The 24309-nt window shown below is 41.1% G+C and overlaps 1 protein-coding gene across 1 annotated transcript in view; it reads left to right on the top strand.

Moving 5' to 3' along the window:
• The window catches only part of DGKI (diacylglycerol kinase iota), a 492712-nt gene extending 469702 nt beyond the window's left edge, over positions 1–23010 (top strand). The window contains exons 31-33 of the mRNA XM_061165882.1: positions 5730–5766; positions 7640–7739; positions 12601–23010. Of these exons, the coding sequence (XP_061021865.1) occupies positions 5730–5766; positions 7640–7739; positions 12601–12717 (254 nt within the window). The 3' untranslated portion in view covers positions 12718–23010. The remainder of the gene's footprint in view (positions 1–5729; positions 5767–7639; positions 7740–12600) is intronic.
• Positions 23011–24309: the final 1299 nt, after the last annotated feature.

Below are 24309 nucleotides of genomic sequence, written 5' to 3'. Positions count from 1 at the left end.
CCTCATGATCATCAGTTAACTTCTTCCATTTGTTCGTGGTTTCAGCATCTGTAAAACAACTCAGAAATGTGCATCAGATACTATTTTCTAGGTGCTCCAAAGAGGAGCTATGTGGGAGGGGTCTGTCAAGCGTCCTGCTTGGTTACACGATTATGATTATCAGTAATAGTGGGAACAGACACTGGTGAGGTCACTGCTCGTGTTCATGGAATTCCTTACAAAATGAATGGCTTTGCTAAAGGTGACAGGAGCTCTCTAAAAGGACCATTGGGCTCTGTAAGCCTTCTTGCTCCTGACCTTGTGGAGGCTGCCTCGTCCAAGACTGAATAGGCCTTGGAGCACTTGGTTCTCAGAACTCTGAATTGGAGTCAACACTTACTTCAAAATATAAGTGGGAGCCAAGGCACCCTTTTATATCTCCTTCCGTCACTGATGTTCCAGCACCTTAACTTAATGTGACCTGCTGTGTTACGTCAGAGAATAGAATGCTTAATTATATCTAAACTTTACACATTGCATATAGTGTCCCAGCTACCGTTTTAAGCACATTTTTTTTTATTTAACTTATGAAACCTCATAACAAACCTATGTGATAAATACTGTTATTAATTGTATTTACTTGTGCAATAATCAAGGGACTGAGAAATAAAATGAATTTGCCTGAGATCTCGTGAGGGGCAGAGAGAGCTGGGGTTTGGGACCAAAGCCCTCACTCTTAATCACTGCAGTAGACTGCTTGACCCTTTAGGGGGATTTCGGTGGGGCAGGGGGTGGCGGGGGTGGAGAGTTATCATTCCAGTTTCCTTAGAATCATAGGACTGAGGAACAAGCATGAATGAATGAAATCCTCGTTGAACCTGTGAAACAGGGAATGTGCTCAAAGGGTAAGAAAAAGTGTTCTTACACTTTGTGAAAGTGAAGTGAAGTTGCTCAGTCGTGTCCGACTCTTTGTGACCCCATGGACTGTAGCCCACCTGGCTCCTCTGTCCATGGGATTCTCCAGGCAAGAATACTGGAGTGGGTTGCCATTTCCTTCTCCAGGGGATCTTTCCGACCCACGGATCGAACCCACATCTCCCACATTGCAGGCAGACACTTTAACCTCTGAGCCACCAGGGAAGCCCTTACATTTAAAAGATGTAGAATAATTAAGGAGATAAGGCATACTTTCAGACAGCAAATACACAGTACAAGGGTTGGCCCCAGGGTTATGGGAGTTCAGAGATGGGGTCAAAGGTGGCCTTTTCAGAGGACCTTGTCACACACTGGGCTTTTAAAGGATGTGTAAGATTTAGGTGAGTGAGCGTGCTCAGTCGTGTCTGACTCTGTGACCTTGTGGACTGTAGCCCACCAGGCTCCTCTGTCCGTAGGGTTTTCCAGGCAAAAACACTGGAGTGGATTGCCATTTCCTCCTCCAAAGATTTAGGTATGTGGGTAGAAAATGCTGCTCTAGATAGCTGGAGGGAGCAAGCTCTCAGAGCTGGGAGAGTCTGAGAAATATTTGGGTGATTGTGCAGCTACTGATTTAGCTTATACAAAAAATAAATAAAATGGAGCCTTGAGAACAAATTGAGGTGGGGTAGTTCCACGTGAAAGACTGTGAACTTCAATGTTTTAAATACTTGGGGAGACAGAGGACATATGATAAATTTGAAGCCTAGAAATCTAAATGTTAGATCTTTATGTTTTCTTAGTAACAGTCCTGCATGCTCATTATGTCCCTGACGGAGACCTATTAGGAAGTGTGGACAAATAAGACAAATTGGAACAAGTAATAGGACAGACTTTTCAAGAGAAGATTCACCTGTCCTAAGGACCATAGATGGAAAGAAAGGAGGGGAGGTTGGTGATGTAGCTCCTGGATGACCAGGAGGATTGTGAACATCTCCCTTCTCCTTGACCAGTGACTTTTGTTTTTATTGAGAAGTGTAGTTGATTTGCAATGTTGTGTTAGGTTCAGGTATATAGCGCAGTGATTCAGTTTTATGTATGTGTGTATATATATGTATATGTATGTGTATATATATACACACACTCACACACACAGTTCAGTTCAGTTCAGTGGCTCAGTCGTGTCTGACTCTTTGTGACCCCATGAATCGCAGCACACCAGGCCTCCCTGTCCATCACCAACTCCCGGAGTTTACTCAAACTCATGTCCATCAAGTTGGTGATGCCATCCAGCCATCTCGTAGTTCAGTTCAGTTGCTCAGTTGTGTCCGACTCTTTGTGACACTCACACACACACACACACACACACACACACACACATGTATATTGAAAAGAAAATGTATCTATATGTTCTTTTTCAATACTATGAAATGGTGAGTAAACTTCCTTGTGCTATACAATAGGTCCTTGTTTATCGATTTTATATATAGCAGTGTGTTTAAATTCCTAATTTATCCTGCCCACCTCCTTTCCCCTTTGGTAACCATAAGTTTATCTTCTATGTCTGAGAGTCTGTTTCTGTTTTATAAATAAGTTTATTTGTATCATTTTTTTTTTTGATTCCACATATAAGCAATATCATGTATTTGTTTTTCTCCTCTGGCTTGGTTCTTTTACTCTCTAGGTCCATCCATGTTACTGCAAATAGCATCATTTCATTCCTTTTTATGGCTGAGTAGTGTTCCACTGTATACATATATAAGTGAAATGAAGTGAAGTTGCTCAGTCATGTCTGACTCTTTGTGACCCCATGGACTGTAGCCTACCAGGCTTCTCCATCCATGGGATTTTCCAGGCAAGAGTACTGGAGTGGGTTGCCATTTCCTTCTCCAGGGGATCTTCCTGACCCAGGGATCAAACCCGATTCTCCCACACTGCAGGAAGATGCTTTACCATCTGAGCTACCAGGGAAGCCCAGCATATATTTATGCACCACGTCTTCTTTATCTGTTTATCTGTTGGTGGACATTTAAGCTGTTTCCATGTCTTGGCTACTGTAAATAGTGCTGCAGTGAATATAGAGATGCTTGTATCTTTTTGAATTATGTTTTTCTCTGATTCATGCCCCAGAATGAGATTGCAGGGTCATATGGTAGTTCTATTTTTAGTTTTTAAAGAACCTCTATACTGTTCTCCATAGTGACTATACCAATTTCCATCACCACCAACAGTGTAGGAAGGTTTCCTTTCTCTACACCCTCTCTAGCATATATTGTTTGTAGATTTTTTTGATGGTGGCTATTCTGACTGGTGTGAGGTGATACCTCATTGCAGTTTTTATTTGCACTTGAAGAATTGATGCTTTTGAACTGTGGTGTTGGAGAATACTCTTGAGAATCCCTTGGACTGCAAGGCTATCCAACCAGTCCATCCTAAAGGAGATCAGTCCTGGGTGTTCATTGGAAGGACTGATGCTGAAGCTGAAACTCCAATACTTTGGCCACCTCATGCGAAGAGTTGACTCATTGGAAAAGACCCTGATGCTGGGAGGGATTGGGGGCAGGAGGAGAAGGGGGCGACAGAGGATGAGATGGCTGGATGGCATCACCGACTCGATGGACATGAGTTTGAGTAAACTCTGGGAGTTGGTGATGGACAGGGAGGCCTGGCATGCTGCGATTCATGGGGTCGCAAAGAGTCGGACACAACTGAGCGACTGAACTGAACTGAACTGAATAATTAGTGACGTTGAGCATTTTTCATGTGTCTGTTGGCTCTTTGCATGTCATCTTTGGAGAAATATTTATATCTTCTGCCCATTTTTTAATGGATTTTTTGGTTTGGTTTGTTTTGACACTGAGCTGTAGAGCTATTTGCATGTTTTGGTTGCATTATTGCAGATATTTTCCCTCATCCTGGAAGTTGTCTTTTCATTTTGTTTATGCTTTCCTTTGCTGTGCAAAAGCTTTTAAGTTTACTTAGGTCTCATTTATTTTTGTTTTTATTTCCATTAGCCTAGGAGACAGATCCAAAAAGATATTGCTGCAATTTATGTCAGAGTGTTCTGCCTATATTTTCCTCTAGGAGTTTTATGGTATCTGTTCTTGCATTTAGGTCTTTGATCCATTTTGAGTTTATTTTTGTGTATGGTATTAGAGAATGTTCTAATTTCAAGCTTTTACATGTAGCTGTTGAGTGTTCCCAGCACCACTTATCGAAGAGACTCTTTTCTCCATTGTATATTCTTGCCTCCTTTGTTGTAGATTAATTGACCATAGGTGCCTGAGTTTATTTCAGGGCTTTCTATCCTGTGCCATTAATCTATATGCTTTTGGGTGAGTACCAAACAACTTTGATTACTGTAGCTTTGTATAGTCTGAAGTCAGTGAGCCTGACTCCTCAGCTCCATTCTTCGTCAAGATTGCTTTGGCTATTTGGAGTCTTTTGTGGTTCCATAAAATTTTTAAATTTTATTGTTCTAGTTCTGTGAAAAATGCCACTGGTAATTTTTTTTTTTTTTTGCCACTGGTAATTTGATAGGGATTGTATTTGTTGATTGCTTTGGGCAGCATAGTCATTTTGACGTCAAATCTTCCAATCCAAGAACACTGTATATCTTTCCATATGTTTGTGTGTCATTTGCTCAGTTGTGTCCAACTCTTTGCAACCCCATGGACTGTAGCTTGCCAGGCTCCTTATTCATTAATTCAAACAAACATTTAAGCCTCTGCTTGGCACCATGCTCTATGCCAGTCATCAACGAAGGACAGTGTTGGACAAGGCATCTGTCACAACTTCAAGGGGTTTTCCAGAATCTAGTTGTGGAGAGAGACAAGACAGCAGGTAATTTTAATGTGGCTTGACAAGTGTCATGATCAGTAAGGTGATTGTATATCCCTACTTGTTAGGAATACTCTCAGTTTTGATGGTTAATTATATTATCCTCCCAATTATAGGAAACAGGGTTAACATACAAAATGAGGGAACACATGGGCAGGGCATCTAATGCAATATTAGGAATGCAGTAATAGAGTGCTTTATGGAGAAAATGTGTATCAGCTGATACCTGCAGGTAAGAAGTTGTAGGAAGGGTTTGGAGGAAAGCAGCAGTGCGGCAGGGGGAAAGGTGGACATTCCAAGCAGTGTTTACAGGTTGAATTGAGTAAATTAGAGAACAAATAAGAAGTTGTGAATGTGAAAGCTCAGAATATTTCAATTCCTGATGAAGCATCTAGGACCATTTGATGTTTATATGTAACATTTCTTCCAGATTTTGGGAGGGAAATTTTATGAAAAATAGAATTTTACTCTATTTCTAAAATAAAGAAATCAGGCTAGATAATGTCTTGACTTAGTGTAAACTGCTAAGTGTTAACGTGAGGTAAAGAACGCTTAATAATACAGTCTCTCATAGTTTTAATGGTATGCTGTATAAGACCTTCCCGAACAACCTGTGCTAAAAATAGTCTTTAAAGCCCACCCGATTCCCCTTTTCCTCCTTAGGTCGCCACTTAATTATTCTTAATTTATTCTCTCCCTATTAATTTTATTTCTTCAGCTTGTTTAAAAGTTTCTTGAAGGCAGAGGCCATATTCTTTTTTATCTCCCATGCTCTACATATTGCCTGGTGATGATTGAGAGATTGATGAGGGGGAGGTGGAGGGAGCATTTCTCTTTTGAAGGGGGAGGTGGTCTTATTATACCTGTAACTAAATACTCTACTCTTATTCAGCCTCTCAAAGTATTTTAATTCTGTGACTACAGTTTTGTTTTTTTTTTTTTAATGGTAATTTTTTGAACTTTTTTTTCATGGGCATCTTGCTTTTCCTCTTCTTTAGGACCGTCCGAGTTATTGGATATGGCAGACAGTGAAACGTGAGTGTTGCCTTACATTATATAGACTAGATTGTCTTCTTGAGAACATATAAAAATGTCTACTTTCACTTGTATTTATAACTGTAGAGCTAATCTTCTAAATCAGTGATTACACAGTAAAAATAGATGGTACCTGTCATGAAGATTGCATACATAACCATTGCTGGTCATCCTTTAGAATTTCCTTCAAGGGAGGTATGTCTGCACTGGTGCACCTAGAATGCCAGAGAAGTCTAATGTACTTAGCTCTTAATTACCCATCCATTTACTCTTTCTCAACTGAGGTTTGAGTGAAGTAGCTCAGTAGTGTCTGACTCTTTGCAACCGTGTGGTCTGTAGCCTACCAGGCTCCTCCCTCCATGGGATTCTCCAGGCAAGAATACTGGAGTGGGTTGCCATTTCCTTCTCCAGGGGATCTTCCCGACCCAGGGATCGAACCAACTGAGGTTTATAAGCAGATTAAGCCCTAATGCCCTAAGGCATCCTTTTTGTGCAGGAGACAATTTCTCTGTGCTAAATCTAGAATGGGACAAGTGATATGCAACCACTGGAGAACCAGGAACATAGTGGCTCCAGCCATTTCCATGTTTTGTGCGTCAGAAGAGGAACTGTGGTTCAGAAACTCACCAGCTCTGCAGTTGGCCCCCAAACTGATAACATTTGTTGTCAACGTTTTTATTCCCAGAGTAGCACAACAGTTACTGTTCACGAAGCAGGGACAAAAAGAGGCTAAAAACATCTAACCCTGGAAGCCAGGAGGAGCCTCTAGAGACCTGCAGTGAAACAGAACAAGGATAAACACTGGGTGGGGTGGAGTTGTTGCTCAGTCTCTCAGTCATGTCTGACTCTTTGCGACCCCATGGACTGTAGCACACTAGGCTTCCCTGTCCTTCACTGCCTCCCCGAGTTTGCTCAAACTCATGTCCATTGAGTCAGTGGAGTGGAGAAGGGCTAAGGAGACCAGAAGGAGGAAAAGTAGGAGGGGTTTAGCCATGAGTCGCTGACAAGGAAGAAACCATCAGTTGCTACGGGGGCTTGTTCAGGTACCACACATCCCGTCGTCAAGGTTGTCATTCACCCTAGCTTGGTATTAAGTGTCTTTTCGGTTTCAGACTCAGGATGGGAATATCCTCCTCCCTCTGCTGTCTGTGGGGGTTGGAGAAATAGTCACTTTGCCTTGGCTATTCCCCATCCTGAGTGGGCTGACCTCAGGCCTGCCGCTAACCAGAGGTGACTCTGAACTCTCTCAGAGTTCTTACTGTCCCCCCCAGATATCCTCTGGGGCTGCCCCTCCCCTTCCGCTCACAAGGCATCAGCAGGCCGGGCAGAGTGGGTGTCTCCTGGGTCTTTGAAGTCAAGTCCCAGGAGATGGTCTTCCCAGGGCAGGGTGGTCTACCGAGAGGTGGTGCTCCGTGCTGCTCCTGTGTGTGCTTCATCTCATGTCCTTCGGGCTCTGTGCTCATGTCTACGGGACATAGCCAGAATGTCTACACGGAGTGGCTGCACACTGTTCAGACACACCTACACACATCAGTCTACTTCAGAGTGCCACTGCAGATTACTTACATCCGACAGTAGTCATTTAAGACAAAATCACTCAGCCTACCTAACCAGCCAGCTCTGTTTGAAAAAGAGGCTGGAGTCAGATGTCATGGTGAGATGATGACCAACTCAAGGTACTTTCAGGAGCCCCATCAGCCACCTCCCCTATCCATGCCCTGCAACTGTGGTCTCATACATAGGTGGGAAAGTGGCCAGGGGGCACAGAAGGTCAGCAGTAGGGGTAAGATGCAACCCTCACTTCCCTCCCTGCCCCCTCCCCCCCGCCCCCACTCCCGCCTGCAGCCCTTTACCCATTTCATCTTTGATTTAGGGGTGAGACCGCGCTGCACAAGGCAGCCTGCCAGCGGAACCGGGCCGTGTGCCAGCTTCTGGTGGACGCAGGAGCATCTCTGAGAAAGACGGACTCCAAGGTAACTTGATGAGTGAGTGCAGGAATCCTCCCCCAGGGCAGGATCTGTGGCTCCATTGCCTTGGAGCAAAAGCATCCTTTCTGTACTTATGGAAGTGCCTGGGGCTTTGGAAAAAGGAGGACAAAATAAAGTGTTTCATTTAGAGAAACTGCAGTTTAAATGTATAAGCACAAAGGGAGGGTGTGTGCAAGTCCAAGGGGCTTCATAGACCTCTGAATGCTCTGACCTCAGGACTCAAGGCGGGGGAGAGAGGCAGAGGGAAGAGTTAATAGAGATCAACCCCATAGAGGAATTTGCTATGATGATCTGAGGTCGTGGTCCTGGTTGGCTCTGAGTTTTAAAGCACCCTCTAAAAAAGGACAAGCTACTTAACTGTAGCAGGTTACAGAGAAGAATTTTAATATGTAATTGAGGACTTCGTTAAGTATGTGCCAAGTAACCTAAGTTTGGCATCACTGAATGTAGACAAGAAACAGGTAACTTAGAAGCCTACTAATGACTTCAGAATTGCTCATCAATTAAATAAATCTAATGGGAGCTGTGTGTGGTTTTCACTCTGGAGTTTCCTCCAGCAGCAGTACATTATGACATAGCTTTCTCTCTGATATGGACCTTTCTGTCCTTTCTGAACCAGTTTCAGTGCTTGATTCTTCATTTCCCTGGTGACCCACCAGATCCTTGCTCTGAGGTCCCTGGCTGCCTTAATTCTGATAATTCTAGACTATTGAATTCATTAAGCTGGGTCCTCATTTCTAGCTGATCTATTACCTGTCTGGTTAGCTAATTGGGTGTAAGATTCCAAATGGCAGATAATTACTCACTGTGATATTCTTCCCAGATGATATTTGCACTCAAGTGCTTTGATGTGTAACCTTAGTGAGAGACATAACCCATGGAAGCAAGATCAGCAGAGGCCAAGATTTGAGGTGGGCTTGGCCTTCCTTGCTGGGGCCACTCAAACATAGCAGGGCCCTTGCCTGTTCACCAGAGACTGGTCTCAACTCAGGTGATAGAAGGGAGGAGCAAGATGAAATAGAGGGACCAAGAAAAGACTGGGCAGGAGACCTGGGCCCAGAGCAGATGTTTTTTTTTTTTTTAATTTAAGTTTCTGAATCAAATAAAGGGGCTCAATGTTCCTTGATATTTCTATTTAGTGTTATGTAGGTATGTCCTCTTTTCAAAATGCAAAGTTTTATTATTTTTATTATAAATATAGTACAGCCTCACAGAAAACTCCAGCAATGCAAAAAAAATTTTTTAAAGTAAAAATTGCTAGAAATCCCACAATCTAGACCTACATACCATTAAAATGTTAATGATTTCTCCTCACATGTGCGTATGTCCATTTTTCTCATTTCCTGCAAGTAGGTAAAGTCAAACGATACTACATGCTATTGTATAACCTACGTTTGCACCCAACATTTTGTTTTAGAGAACTTACTGTTTGAAATAATAGAGCTATACTTCATCCTTTCCAGGGATCCTCTAATTTTTTCCGTTCCCTAATTTTATGCTTGGTGAAAGCTGAATATCATAATTATGACTGGATCTTCTCCTGGAAATTTTTGGAGAAAAGCAATATTTTGAGAATTTCTCTTGATAGAGAAGGGCTCCTTAAAAATCAACTCAAAGACCCACTCACTCACTTCACCTCTATTGGAAACTGGGAATCTCAACCTATTTAATGTTGATGACAAGATAATCTCTTTAAAAAATGATACAAAGAAACTTATTTACAAATTAGAAAAGACTCACAAACCTTGAAAACAAATTTATGGTTACCAAAGGGGAAAGGTAAGGGTGGGGAATTAGGAGTTTGGGTGAAAGTTTTGGAAAAATTGGGAGATTATCTATTTTATATACATACTACTACATATAAAATAAATAAAATAATCAACAAGGACCTACTGTGTAGCACAGGGAACTCTACTCAATATTCTGTGATAACCTATATGCAAAAAGAATCTGAAAAAGAATTGGGATATATGTGTGTGTATGTGTATAAACTGAATCACTTTGCTATATACCTGAAACTGACACAGTATTGTAAATCATCTATATTCTGAAAGAAAAAAAGATAAGCTACAAGCATTGTAACCAAGTTGAATAAAATTATAGGAACTTGAAGCTATGGCTAAATATTAAATCCTAACTAAATAGGTAAAAATTTTAGAATGTCTAGAGCCATTGTTCCATCCCTTTTATCTTCTATTCCACATGCCCTTGTAGGCTACTAGGATCAGACTTAATTGAAGTTGATACCATCCATTGCAAAAGATGAGGCTGAGAAGTGTTTGATAGTTTCTGTAATACTTGTGTGCATTTTTATACATGGAACTATTTGTATGGTACAGTGATCATGCCTCTATTCTTTCCTTAGAACTTAATATCATTTTGTACGTATACACAATGGAATATTACTCAGCTATATAAAAGAACAAAATAATACCATTTGCAGTGACATGGATAAACCTAGAGATTGTCATACTGAGTGAAGTCAGTCACACACAGAAAGACAAATATCATATGGTATCACTTATGTGGAATCTAAAAACATGATACAAATAAATCTATTTACAAAACAGAAATAGAGTCACTGATGTAGAAGACAAACTTATGGCTCCCAAGGGGGAAAGGGAGGAGGAAAAGGGTAAACTGGAAGATGGGGGAGGACATATACACACCATTCTATATAAATAGATAATTATAACTAATAAGGACCTACTATATAGCACAAGAACTCTGCTCAGTACTCTGTGAGACCTCTATGGGAACAGGATCTAAAGAGTATATAACTAATTCACTTTGCTATACAGCAGAAATTAACACAACACTGTAAATCAACTATACTCCAACAAAATTTTTTAAAACAATATCATTTTTAAGTAGATACGACTGAACAAAAATTAGAAGTGTCAAGGACGGTTAATTATGTTCATAAACATTCAAAAGAATGGAGACCATTCCTCCTTTAACTGTTGACTTATGTTTATTAGCCTCATTTCAGAAATATTACATGTATAAATATACATCAGTTCAGTCACTCAGTCATGTCCGATTCTTTGCAACCCCATGGACTGCAGCACACCAGACCTCCCTGTCCATCGCCAACTCCTGGAGTTTACTCAGATTCATGTCTATTGAGTCAGTGATGCCATCCAACCATCTCATCCTCTGTTGTCCCCTTCTCCTCCCACCTTCAATCTTTCCAAGCATCAGGGTCTTTTCAAATGAGTCAGTTCTTCGCATCAGATGGCCAAAGTATTAGAGTTTCAGCTTCAGCATCAGTCCTTCCAGTGAATATTCAGGACTGCTTTCCTTTAGGATGGGCTGGTTGGATCTCCTTGTAGTCCAAGGGACTCTTAAGAGTCTTCTCCAACACCACAGTTCAAAAGCATCAATTCTTCGGCGTTCACCTTTCTTTATAACCTAACTCTCACATCCGTACATGACTACTGGAAGAACCATAGCTTTGACTAGATGGACCTTTGTTGGCAAAGTAATGTCTTTGCCATAACTTTGCCATAACTTTGGTCATAACTTTTCTTCCAAGGAGCAAGCGTCTTTTAATTTCATGGCTGCAGTCACCATCTGCAGTGATTTTGGAGCCCAAGCTCTATACAGTCAGCAAAAACAAGACTGGGAGCTGACTGTGGCTCCGATCCTGAACTCCTTATTGCCAAATTCAGACTTAAATGGAAGAAAGTAGGGAAAATCACTAGACCATGCAGGTATGACCTAAATCAATAAATATACATATAACATTATAATTTGTTGTTGTTCAGTCACTGAGTTGTATCTGACTCTTTTGTAACTCCGTGGACTGTGGCCCATCAGACTTCTCTGCCCATGGGTTTTCCCAGGCAAGAATACTGGAGTGGGTTGCCATTTCCTCCTCCAGGGGATCTTCTCAACCCAGGGATCAAACCCGCACCTCCTGCGATGGCAGCCAGCTTCTTTACTGCTGAGCCACCAGGAAAACCCAACATTATAACAGACTGAAGAAAATCATAGAGTCATTTACAATGATGCAGAAGAACATTTCATGACATAGAGGTTTTATATGTTATTAAGTGCAAAAGCACATTGCCTAAGTATATAAACAAAGTATGGTTTAGTTTTCATAAAAATAATTGTGTGTAGAGCTACAGAAATAAGAAAACAGCTACTTTATGGGAAGTATTAAGTTATCTTAGTATAGTGGAATTACTGGTGATTTTTGCTTACTTATGCTTTTCTACTTTCCCAAGATTTCTTTACTCAACACCCATCACTTTTATTATCAGAAATTAACTTACTTTTTAGGGAGATAAGATAGTTCTAAATTAGGGAGAACCAAGCTGAAGACTTTGAAACCACCGAAGAAACCCCTTTAAATTGTTTCTGATCATCCCTCCTTCTTTGTTTCTGCTTGTTATTTCCCAGGATTTAGTATCACAGAAAGACTTCCAAGGAAGTCTAGAAGTCATTCTAGAAGTCAGAATGCCGGTTTCCCTACTTTCTTTTTTTTTTTTCCCCCTCCTTTCTGTTCAGTGATTTCTATCCCCCTCTGAAGAGAACCTGGGTTCTCATCCTTCCTGTGCTACATGATTTGCCGCTGTGTACCTAGTTACTCTATGAACCTCCCTTTCGTTTGATGGAAGCCCCACCTCTGAAAAGTGATCGTCTCTCTTGAACTTGCATATCTCACACGTTTGATGCAATAATAGATTTAGAAAGTATCTCATCAATGCAAACAGAAAACATGGAAAGATCAGTTTCAGAGAGTTATCTTTGAGCAGCTCTGTTTCTATGAATTTTTTTTTTTATTTAATGTTTTCCCAAGTGTTTGTGTCTCTCGCCTCTTCACTGTTACCTACAGGGTAAGACACCTCAAGACAGAGCCCAGCAGGCCGGAGACCCAGACTTGGCTGCCTACCTGGAAAGCCGCCAGAATTATAAGATCATTGGCCATGAGGACCTGGAAACTGCTGTTTGACCCTGGTAGACAGGCTGAGAGAATCTCAACAAGCATCTCACCTGTGCCCTCCTGGCGATCGGGCGGCTCCCCTGGAAGAAGCTGATGGAATCCATAAATCTGTCTCTCCTGCAAGAATCTATCTGAGACCATGCCACCAGTTTTAAGGGCTACCAAGATGTACCACAGAACATGATAGCCCACTGAGGACGAGGCAGGATACCTGGAGATTTGTGGACTGTGAGTTCCACAAAATTCGATCCTTATTGCTTCCAGCAAGTAGCATGAACTTCTGTGTTCACCTGTATAATTTATTTTAAAGATCCAAGGATGTTCATATAAATGGCACTGCTCCCTCGCCCCCCTATGCATTCACTTTTCCCCTGTACCGCACAATTCTACTGTAACAACCCATCGATTTAAAAAAAATAATATATGATCTGTTCTCTTTACATTCAGTCTTTGAAGACCACGAGACTCTGAAGGTCTCTTCAAACCCTCTGGATGTCCTGCAGAAATATAACTGTAAAATCGCTTCCACTTCCAAGACTAAATATACTGAGACTACTTAGTGACCTGTTTGCATGTCTCCTCTCCCTCCCTAATCCTTTTTCATGATGTAGGAGCTGGGAGTGCCACACAGATAGCGTCCACTTGGGTGCGGTATCTCTGAGGTGCGGCAAGGTGGCATGGGAGTTGCCTGGGTTGAGTGGTACCTCGGAGGGGGGACCCAGGGGTCAGCCCAGGTGGCGGCACTATTGCCAAGAGCCGTGGAGGACTGGTCCAGCTTGGGCTGTTGGCCCAGCTCCGTACTGCCTACGTGTAGCCATCTTTGCCTTTTGCTGCAGTAGAGACGGGCAGTGGATGCTCACCAAGGCCCATAGTGGGTTTGCAGAACCACTCCATTTTAAGTGCTGTTGAGATTGCAGAGCAGAAAACCGTGTGTGGGAACTGTGGTTACAGGAAATGGAGCACTACGACAGCATTTACTTTTAGGCTTTTTGACTGATAGTAGAAAGCAGGCTAATCGACTTGAAATTAAACAGCAAAAGCAAAAGTAGCAACATATGTCAAAATAACTCACTTAAGAAGAAAACAGTCACCGGAGTGCTGCACAGAGGCTCACAGGCTCGGGCACAGTGCTGAGAGGGGGCCCGCGTTAGGTTTTCCTTCTAAGGTCTTGGTTTTCATTTCCCTGCGGGAGCCTTGTCCCAAGGACAGAGCCTTGTTTTACCGACTCCACTGCCGGACTTTCAAGATGCCTGGATCATTCGGATGGATGCCTCACCTACTATTGCCAGATTCCAAGGTCATACCAGATAGCACTGTAGCCCCACCTTTCACGTACAGGGCAGTCGAATATATCCTTTTCTCTATTTCCCCTGCCAGAACGATCTTCGTGCCGACTCCTGTTGGGAGTCTAACTGGAAACATCTCGCTGGCAGTAGAATTACAGCTTTTCATCCTGCCACCGACCAGTTGGTACTTACAGGTACCTCTGTTAGGGACCTACGATAACTAAAGAATCAGGAGAAAAAGTCTCCTCACTTGCAGAGAAAACATCTGCTTGACTTGGGCATAAGGCAGAAGTGAAAGTGGGTGACCCTTTTTGCTTTAAACTAAACCAGTGTCTTCTGAGCTTTCTTCCATTTTGCTCTTAGATATAAGCCAAGTGTTTCCCTTGTGTTTCTGCATGTGAGCGTAAATGATTGTCTCTCTGCAGTTAAGTTAAAGTCCAGTGGTGCCGCCTCACTTATCTGAACCACTTTTGGTCACGTGTCGTTTTGAAAGTACAGAGGTGATATACTGTATTAGGTGGGAATAGCCTCTCAGTGGATGGGGACCACATCTGCCCTTAGTTGTTTCCAAATCAAACTGTTGGCATCATTTTCAGCTGTGGAAAGAGGGATCTGTTTTCATACATCAGTCTTAGAAACAGAGCGATCTTTTGGGTTTTCTGGCAAGGGCAAAAGGGACTGCAGTAGATTGTTTCCAGAAGCTGGAAAGAAACATGCTCCAGGAGAATTTAATCACTGGGCTTCTGCTGGGAACTTTTCAGGTGGTGAGACTGTCAAGGAGATGTTGTGATGACAGAAATATAATCCTTATGACAGACTGGAATCTGGCTTTGAATGGTGCCTTCCATGCCCTGTATTGAGCCAAGCATTTGGCCACACAGCGATCGCTGGGATGAAGGACTCTGCTCTCACCAACCACCGTCTCATATTTCTCTGTGATGCTTCCAAACAGCCCAGAGAAAATTGAGGGTACAGGTGGCCGTGGGCCAATTCAAATAGCTCCAGCTGAAGTCACACGTAAATCTTCAGCATGGAAATAGATGAGGTCATGACTACTGTAGGGGTCCTGATGCATTTGGAAATTGTTCCAAACTAAAAAAAGAAAGACATTAATGTCCTACATTATTGATGGGGGAATGACATAGGACAAAGGCAAATATCTCTCTGAAAAAGCAAACACCCTAAGAACTTAGGTTTTGAGAAAAAACAAAAAAAGCATCAGAAATGGTCAGAATAGTGACCTGTTTAATGGCTTAAACATTAAATCTACCTCCTGTAGCTTTTTAAAAAATTGGCCACTGCACGTGACAGTCCTGGGCTTTAGAAAAGAGAGAAGGGCATGTGCTCTAGGAGTCTGCAGCGTAGCTTAGGTAGGTAGCAGCCCCTCTCCTGGGCCATCAGGAAGCATGGGAGCAAATAGTCTGGCGCTGGTCTGATAATCCACGTAACTTTAAAAGACATAAAACTGTATACCTATGGAAATACAATTTCCTACAAAACCTGCTGAGACAGAACTGCCAACTGTAGCGGGCTCAGCTGCCGTTCCTCTGTGTTTGGCTCAGGAGAGCCCTTCGCGTTGTGCTACTGTCCGCTCTGGGATTCCATTTTTAGATTGGGCAGATAGAGGCGTGAGAAATGGAGAGTTATTAAAAGCCAACATTATATAACCTTGAAGCTAGTCCTTCTTTGGTAGCCTTATATTCTGGTATGATGCATTTAATGAAAAAGGACCCAGTTGTGCTGTGCTTATCACATTCAAGGACTTGATAAAGAACAGAAGCTAAGAAGAAAATAAACACCACGGCCAGGAATTTCACTTTGAGAGTTTCAGTTACCTCTATAGAGGTTCTAGTCCATGGGGTCGCAAAGAGTCAAACACGACTGAGCACACACACAGAGGTTACAACCTAAAACGAATGCAATGTGTGAAATGGAGAATTTAACCGGCAAGTACACAGCCTTGAAACGAGCAACAACAAGTGCTGGAAAGCCTCCCATGTGCCCCGTTGTTCCAGCCTTCTGTTCCAGCTGGCCTGAGTGTGTAGGCAGGTCCGTTTACATGGAGAGAGCCTCAACAAGTAGGCAGTTTCCATTTAGACCTAGTAACAGTTTCTTTGCCTGAAGGATTTCCAGCATTTATTGACTGGACACCTTATAATATTCATGTCTTAAAAAATGTGGGGCAGCAGGTTTTGTTTTTTTACATGTCAATTTTATTTTAAATGTTTAGGTTTTTTAAATTATAAAAGTTGAATGTGCTTTTTTTAAGAAGTTCTAATACCACAGATGAGTATCACATGCAATGTCAAGGTGTTGCTCTCTGCTGGTATAGAGTCCTCTGTTCTGCCCCTAGAGATAAACAGCAGGAACACGGATAAACATTGTTGCTTGTACATATGTCAGAAATACTCTGCGTATACAAGCCTCAATGCACACAAAGAGATGTATTTATTTGTAGACATATATGTGTATATATCCTATACACACATATATTGCATAAGTTTAAAAAAATATTTTAGAAGCATGCTAGGCATCTGTGCCTGTGTAGTTAACTCCAATGGGCAAAGATAAGGTAATAGAAAATTTTCCTTTTATTCTTTGTTATTTTTCCTGTTACTAAGCCCAGTTCTGTTACTGCAGCACTTCGAATGCACATGACATTTGCTCTTGCCTGTGTCATAAAATCTGTGACCAAGAGGTCTTATAATTGTTTTTCTTACCTTCCACAAAGCATGCAGCCTACCTGAGCCTCGAGACTTGTCTATGCTATTTGTGGATCTCGAGTGGAGAGTTTCCCTGTGACACTTAAACACCTTTACAAGGCCGAGTTTACAGGACTGACAGTCAGTAGGCTGCCTAATGATATTTAATTCTGGCAAGCTCCCGCCAAAAAAGTGTCATAACTTGGATATGGGTAGGGTCTGAGTAACTTGGCTTTCTTCCAGTTAGAGTAGCTAATGAAATCACTGAAAACAGCATATTATATTCAATTATGCTACTTAAAAATAAAGTAGATTGTTGTTAAACTGGCTCATCATAACCATCCAATGAAACTAATTACTTAAATGGATTATTTTTATTTTAGGGGGAAAAGTGTAACATCCATTAGAGAATTTTCTGATCTTTAACATTTATTTAGTATAAAATTGCTTCTGCCCAGATCTTAGTAGAACCATCTCTGAATATCTCGTTTCCAATTCTCTAAGTGCCATTTTCAGCTGATTATTTTAAGTCCTTTTTTTTTTCCCTCTGCCTGGCCCCTCACACTGACTTTGGCACCGACCCATTTCTATTTCCTGGTTATGATCCCATCTCTGGTCCCTCCAATTGTCTGACCATAGCAGTAGTCCCACTCCTGGACTTTCTGCCACTACCTTCAATAATTCCATCATACAGATGCCCAAGTCTCCCCCAGATATTATGTTCAAACTGGATCAAAATAAAACTACCCTCTGGCACAAGTATCCATTTTGCCTAAAGGACAAATAGACTCCCACTGACCTTGATCATCTTGCACAGTTACAAGAGGTCTTATTCTGAGAAGTAATTTCCCAGATAGATTGAGCAAATTTCTCTCCTAGTCACATGATGAGAAGCTTCTTCCACACCCAGTGATATAAACCATGTGCCCCCAGGAAGTCACCTGGGTGACTGGATTCTGTGCATGTTTTACCCCTACTGGCCATCTATGGATTTAGGCTCTCTCCCCACAGTTGAATGAGAAATTTCATGGGCTTCCCTGGTGGCTCAGTGGTAAAGAATCCATCTGCCAATGCAGGAGACGCACGTTCAATCCCTGGGTAGGAAAGATCCCCTGGAGAAGAAAATGGCAACCCACTCCAGTATTCTTGCCTGGGAAATCCCATGGGCAGAGAAGCCTGGTGGGCTACAGTCCATGGAGTCGCAAAGAGTCAGAGATGACTTAGCGACTAAACAACAACCCCACAGTTTAAAGAGAAATCTAAAAATAGGAACTAAGAAAGGAATAGTGCTTACGACAACTTGTTTGCCCAGGACACTGACAGTTACTGAACTTGTCCCCCCAACCCGCCCCCCACTAAAAAACAGGCATAAAAAATAATTCTTAGGCTCTTGAAGCATTATGTTTTAAAGTCGAGATTTGAATATTGGATGGTATCCTCATGGTGGACATTCCAGAATCTGTTTATACATATATTCAGTCATTTTGCACACAGTCGTCTGTTCAAAAATCAATTATACAATCATATATTTAATCATTCATTTGAAAATATGTTCACTCTGATGCAGGCACATACCAAGGATATAAGAATGACTGCAAAAGGGAGAACTCTTGACCTCACAGAACTCAGTCTCTAGGAGAAAATACAAATTCCAATCTGATAAGTTCTGTACAGAAGCCCATGGTACTGGGGAGCATGCCCTGCAGGTTCAAGTCTAACCATGTTTTATTTCTATGAAATATGAAATGAGAATATGAAAGAAGCTACAGTTTGTATTCCCTTTCTCTTGGAGTCTTGGCACTGTTCTTCAAAAAAAAAGGATCTGAAACCAAGACTTCAAGATGAGACTTAGAAACACTACTAAAATGAAAGCCCAAATGTTTATCCTATTTTCGAGGACAGAACTAGGAACAAGAGGCAAAACCTGCAGTTGGATTTTGACTGAATAGAAAGTTGAAGCATAAGTTATCATCAAATGGTGGAGCTGGCCCAGAATCAGAAACTTTTAGTAATGGGGAGTATTTAAGCAGAGGCTACGTGGACCACCTAGAGGGATGCTGTGATTTTGGACATGTGTCTGAGGGGACTGGATTAGATTCTGGGAGCTTTTTTAAATGTTCTTTTAAAATGACTTTGTTCAAAGGGAGGAGTCCCTTTGAAAATTTTGTAAAAATCTTGACTTTTAATCTTTTAAAATATCACTTTGTGACAGTCTAAGTCTTAAAGAGAATGACATTTAGTTATCATTTAAAAATCTTAAAACTAAGGATGAATTTAAGAGCTAATGAAAAGAAAGCATACTAAGAGATATATCTCTACTTCTGGAAGCATCATGGATTCTGATGAATATTCTTAGGCATCCTTAAGTAAAGTCCTATTTGAAATCTGTTTTACTCTCTATTCAAATTCAGTATAAAAACATGCTGTGGTTTGATATTCTTAGAATTACTTGTAATCTGGTTTAATCAGAGGAGAAAGCACTGCCTGAAAGATGTTTGAGGTCCAAGTGAATGTCCATGAAAGGCAATCCTGGAAAGTTCCCTGGCTTCTGCTCCTGGCATGGTAATTACAAGGGAGGGCTTACCCATGAAAATAAGTAATGATTCTGGTTTAGCCCATTTTTCCATAGTTTCAGTATTTTGAGCCAAATAGCATTTGACACGGGAGACTGTAGTGGTGGGAGCAACTGAAAATATCTTGTTTCTCAATCCTCTAGTACATGTAGCTTTCAATAAAAATAATTTCAACAACTCAAATCTGTACAATTTATTAGGAACAGTTAATTTTAGAGTGTTACTTTAGCATTTTCATGCATTTTTTACACTTTTGAGCCTTAATGCAAACCCCTGAGATTTAATGCATATAATGTGTTTTAAATAAATAAATGGAATCTCAGAGCAATGAATTTGACTAACACTGATACATGTAGTAAGTGGTAGAACTGTAGCACAACTAAGATCTTTAGATATTCCAGACTAACGTGTCTACAATAGATGTTTTCTAAGTAAATACTTTTCCACCATTGCTTTCAATGCTGCTTTACATTCATCATTCAGATTTCCATCATTTAGAAGGTGCCTCCTTGAAAAAATATTTACCTAAGATTCCATAGCATGGGTTGGTTAGGACTGAGGGAGAATATGAAATTAAACATTTAGGGGTTTTGCTCTCAGACAGAGGCTTACCAGGTTGGACATATTTCAAGGGGAGAAAAGGCCAAATGTTTTGGTACCAGGATGGATTTTACAAAATGACACTGAGGGGGGACTTCTTGGCTTCTCTGCTTTGTGATTCTCAGCATTTTTAAATGTTATTATTTTCTCTCCTTGAAAGTCACTACTGGAATAATATTATTTCAGAATACTGCACCAAAATGTGTCTTGCCATTCAAGACTTCAAAGCTTAAAGTTTTGGGTGAGTATACAAGGCTAAATCACATATGGGGTTGGCCAAAATATTCTTTTGGGTTTGTCTGTGAGATGTTATGGACAAACCCAAACTTTTTTAGCCAACCCAATACATAGAGGCCTAACACACCTATGGGAAGATGCCACACTTGATGTGGAAAGAGCAAACGGGCCTGAGATATCCTTCCAATACCTAATCTCATATTTACAAGGCACCACTATGGGCAGTTGATGAATATGTAAAAGAGGGGTGTTTGATCTGGAAGGGAGCCAGATTAGGAACAGGAATGTTGGGAGAAGATGGCTTAAATAGGACTATGAGGTCCAAATTCTGTAGGACAGATGAGATCAGGAACAGATATGGAGGGGAGGCAGCTTTATTTCTCACGTAAGGATTTTGTTTTCCCTAAACATTTCATCCAGAAAAATGAATTGGGTTTTCTCAAAAACAGTGAACTTATCACAGCTGATGTTTCTTATAGCATATAAGTTAAAATTGAACAACCGGATCAGGGATCATGTTAAAGCAATTGCTTGGACTAAAAGACTTCTGTGATGTTTTCCAGGTTTCAATTTCTATGATTTTAGACTGGAGCAGAACTCAATTAGAGCCCCCTTCTTTCAAGTTCCTGCCATATAGATGCAATGAAAGTATTTCTGTAAAAATACCAGACACTGTAAATATATCCCAGATCATTTAGAAGCTGATATTTCATGGCCCTAAAAAAAATTTGCTTTGCTTACACACACACACACACTCACCACTGCTGGCCAATTCCCAAATCTCCTAAATAAGATATATGTTTCTCCTAAGGCATAAGTCGCAAATTCAGGAATTAAGGTGAAAACAAAGGATCTAGTGTTCACTCTCCTACTTTCTCCCCATTTTTTGTTTGGGGTGTGCATTTGGAACTGGGGCTTGGAGAAGGGAGCAGAAGATCTCTGTATTTTCTGGTTACAAGAGGCATGGAGGCAATTTCTGTAACCTGTTGTCATGAAATAGGACTTAACTTCCCATCCCTAGGCTAATTTTCCCGGGATGTTTCTGTTTGTGAACTAGCTTTAATTGCCTATCCTCTCTTACTTCCATGAATTCCTAGATTTCAGGTGGGCTGCATGGGAGTGGGAGTCGTTCCTGAGATAGTTGTTAACCGTGGACCCATATCTGGAGGCTTGCTCAGAGAACTGCTCCCACTCCATCTTGTCTCCCACCCTCCCCCCTTGCCTCTGGCTCAGGAAGGTAAGAAAAAGCAGAGTAATGGGAAAAGAAAAAAAAAAAAAAGATTCTCAAGAGTAGTACAGTAACAAGGCGCTAGCCTTAAATTGCCATGGCAACCCACAAATGAATAATATATACTCTCAGCAAACTTTGATCCTCATGAAAAGCAAATTCAGAAGATACAGAGAAAAATTGAACTGGTTTAGAGTGGCTATAAAGAGTTTCTCAGTTGTGAAATAGTCAAGATATGTTGCTTAGAAGAATTAGATTATGTCTAGAATTTAGGAGAAAACAGCTCTGGTAATAGAAGGAAGAACTTTCCAGTAGAGCTTTCCAAAGGACTGGGTTGATTTTGAAGGAGTTTCTCCAAATGTTCAGAGGAGATTAGACCATGGACTTGTGCAGGACTCTGATAAAATCTGAGAAAAATAAAGGACAATTTAGGGAGTTTTTCATAATCCTTGCAAATTCTGAGACTATGACTTTCCTATTTTGGGGTTTACATGTAACCTTTCCTCTTAAGAATTATAGAAATAGATTATTATGAATTTTCTTGTAAAAATAAATAGATGAAAGCCCTAAATTGGTTTACCTTATATATTTTTTTAAATTTATGGGTAATTCTCTCAAATGTTAGTGAGATTTATCAATTTTTAAGATAGAGCCTAGCTTTGATATTTATTGCACTTTGTGTAATGAATCCAAATGGTTCCTAACCTTCTGGTTTTATTAACTGTAAACTTTTTCATTCCCTGTCCCCCTCCCCCATTAGTCGGACTGAGGCTTGGATAGCATGTATAATTCCCAACACAACTGGCGCCTAGCTTGATGCTTGCTAACATCCTGATTGTGGGCTGGGACATATGGGATTCTTGCCATCCTGGGGAGTGAGATTTAGAAATTTAATAGACAAAATATTCTAGGACAACAGAATATTTTGCAAAACATATCTTAGAAAAGTTAGGGTCCAAATTAGTCTCAGTTAAAAAGTTGGGCTGTGGGGTTATTTCTAATTACCAATGATGAAGTGGGCAACCATGAATCTGAATATTATATGGAAGATAGCTGATGGAAAATGATGAAAACCATTCCCATAAAGAATTAAGAAATAGAGGACAAGCTCAGTTCCAGAAGAGTGAATACCTTTCATTTAATTTGATTTCTGAGTGGGATAATATTCCTGGGCATCCAGAGACCCTTGGCTGTGCGAGTCCACTCTCGAAGGCTATGTCTGTAGGAAGCATTGCAGTCACACTATAAAGGGCTCTTTCATGATTTCTGCTTCTGCCCTACCACATCCCACAGTCACGCCTTTTGCAAAGCTGCCAGCTGGCAGGTGGAACCCAAACCAAAGTAGCATCTGCGGCAGGAGGATGAGGAAGTTTATTGCCAGGTAAAGGAGGGTCCAGATAACATAAAATGGAGGGCGGGTGGGGAGGGTGGGCTGGGGGAGAAAGGAGTTTTTGTAACAAAGTCATAAAGTATTTTTCCCTAATTTTCTGTCATTTCCTATTTATACAAAGTATCTTGATCACCGCGTTGCTCTACAGAGATTTTCACTGGAGTTAATTTGGGAGATTGAACTAATCTCTGAAAAAAGACATTGACTAGTTACAGTTACTTTTTGGACACTTTTTCTGTATTGTGAATTATGTGGACATGTACAGAATAAAAATTAAGAATTACAATTAGTTTCTTTTCTTTGGTTACTGGCTGTTACCGTGTAGTTGGTGTGAATATTATCCTTAAGGGGGTTAAATTAGGTTTTCAAAATTTGGAAGCAAATGAAGCATTGCCTGTTTGGGGATTGGTAGAAACTAAAAGAGATCCCTGATAAGGCAGGAAAGAAAAAAAAAAACCAAAACTTTTAGATTTCTAGTCCAGTACATCTGGACTAAGAGAGACCAGATTTACTCTAACTGAATTTTTAAAATCTCTATATAAAACTGTAATGGTTAAGACACTAGACCTCAGGCCAAGAAAGACAGTAATCCCTGAGAGATAAGAATTCAATAAAATTAGCTCTATGATTTCTCCGTGTTTATAGACTTCAGAGAGCTTCCTGGCAGTGGATCAGGGAGTAGAAACTGAGGCAGAGACTGGCAGATTTCCTAAATTGGTGAGAAAGAGCTGAGACCTTGGGAGACCAAAACAGCCAGAGCTTCTAGAGCTGAGGGTCAGAGAGGAGAGACCCACACAGAGAAATCACCCGAGTTCTGCAGAGACCCCCCACTCAAGTGTTTAATAAAACACTTACCAGGGTACGCACGTGAGGTGACTACCCAACACTGGAAAAAGAACCACCCTCACACAGGCTGGGGAAGATGCCTGTTGCCACTCGCCAGGTTGCACCTTTCCTGTCTATCCAGCTTTTATTTCTTAACAAAACATTACCAACTCCCGTGTTTTCCCACTTTAGTCCCATTTCCTCCTCCTGTCTGGTCACAGGGGAAACCACAGTGATGGTTTTGTGTGAATCTTAGCACATCCCCATCTTTTGTCCCTTCTTCTCCTTCTCAACGTCTGTTAGCAATATTCCCTGTCACAGGTGTAAACTTTGCCACACTAGGTGGTATCAATATTAGAAATTCTGTGTGTTGTCAACTTTTATTCTAATAGTTGAAAGCAGGAGCGTGGGGTTTCGTTAGCCTGGCGGGTTTGTGTGCACCTCAGTGGGTCATAATGTGCGACAACCACGCTCCTTTCTGCTAACATTCAAGGCCAGACCCCAATGCCAGTGAAAGACAATGTTCCTTTATCTGGGTCAAATAATTTCTTTTCTGGCTTCTTTTTGGATCATTCTGCTTCATATTTGTACTCTCTGACTTATGAATTTCTTTCCCTTGGTGTTGGTTATTTTTATTCCTGTGGAAAGATAAAACACACTCATACACACCTAACTTTAAAAAAAAAAAATTGTCACTAGTATCATCTAGCTCCCTAATAATTCTTGGAATCCATTCCAGTTCTTTCTCATGAAGGCATCC

Source organism: Dama dama, chromosome 18 (genome assembly GCF_033118175.1).
Source record: "Dama dama isolate Ldn47 chromosome 18, ASM3311817v1, whole genome shotgun sequence".
Lineage (NCBI taxonomy): Eukaryota > Metazoa > Chordata > Mammalia > Artiodactyla > Cervidae > Dama > Dama dama.
This window is presented reverse-complemented; position numbering and strand designations above follow the sequence as displayed.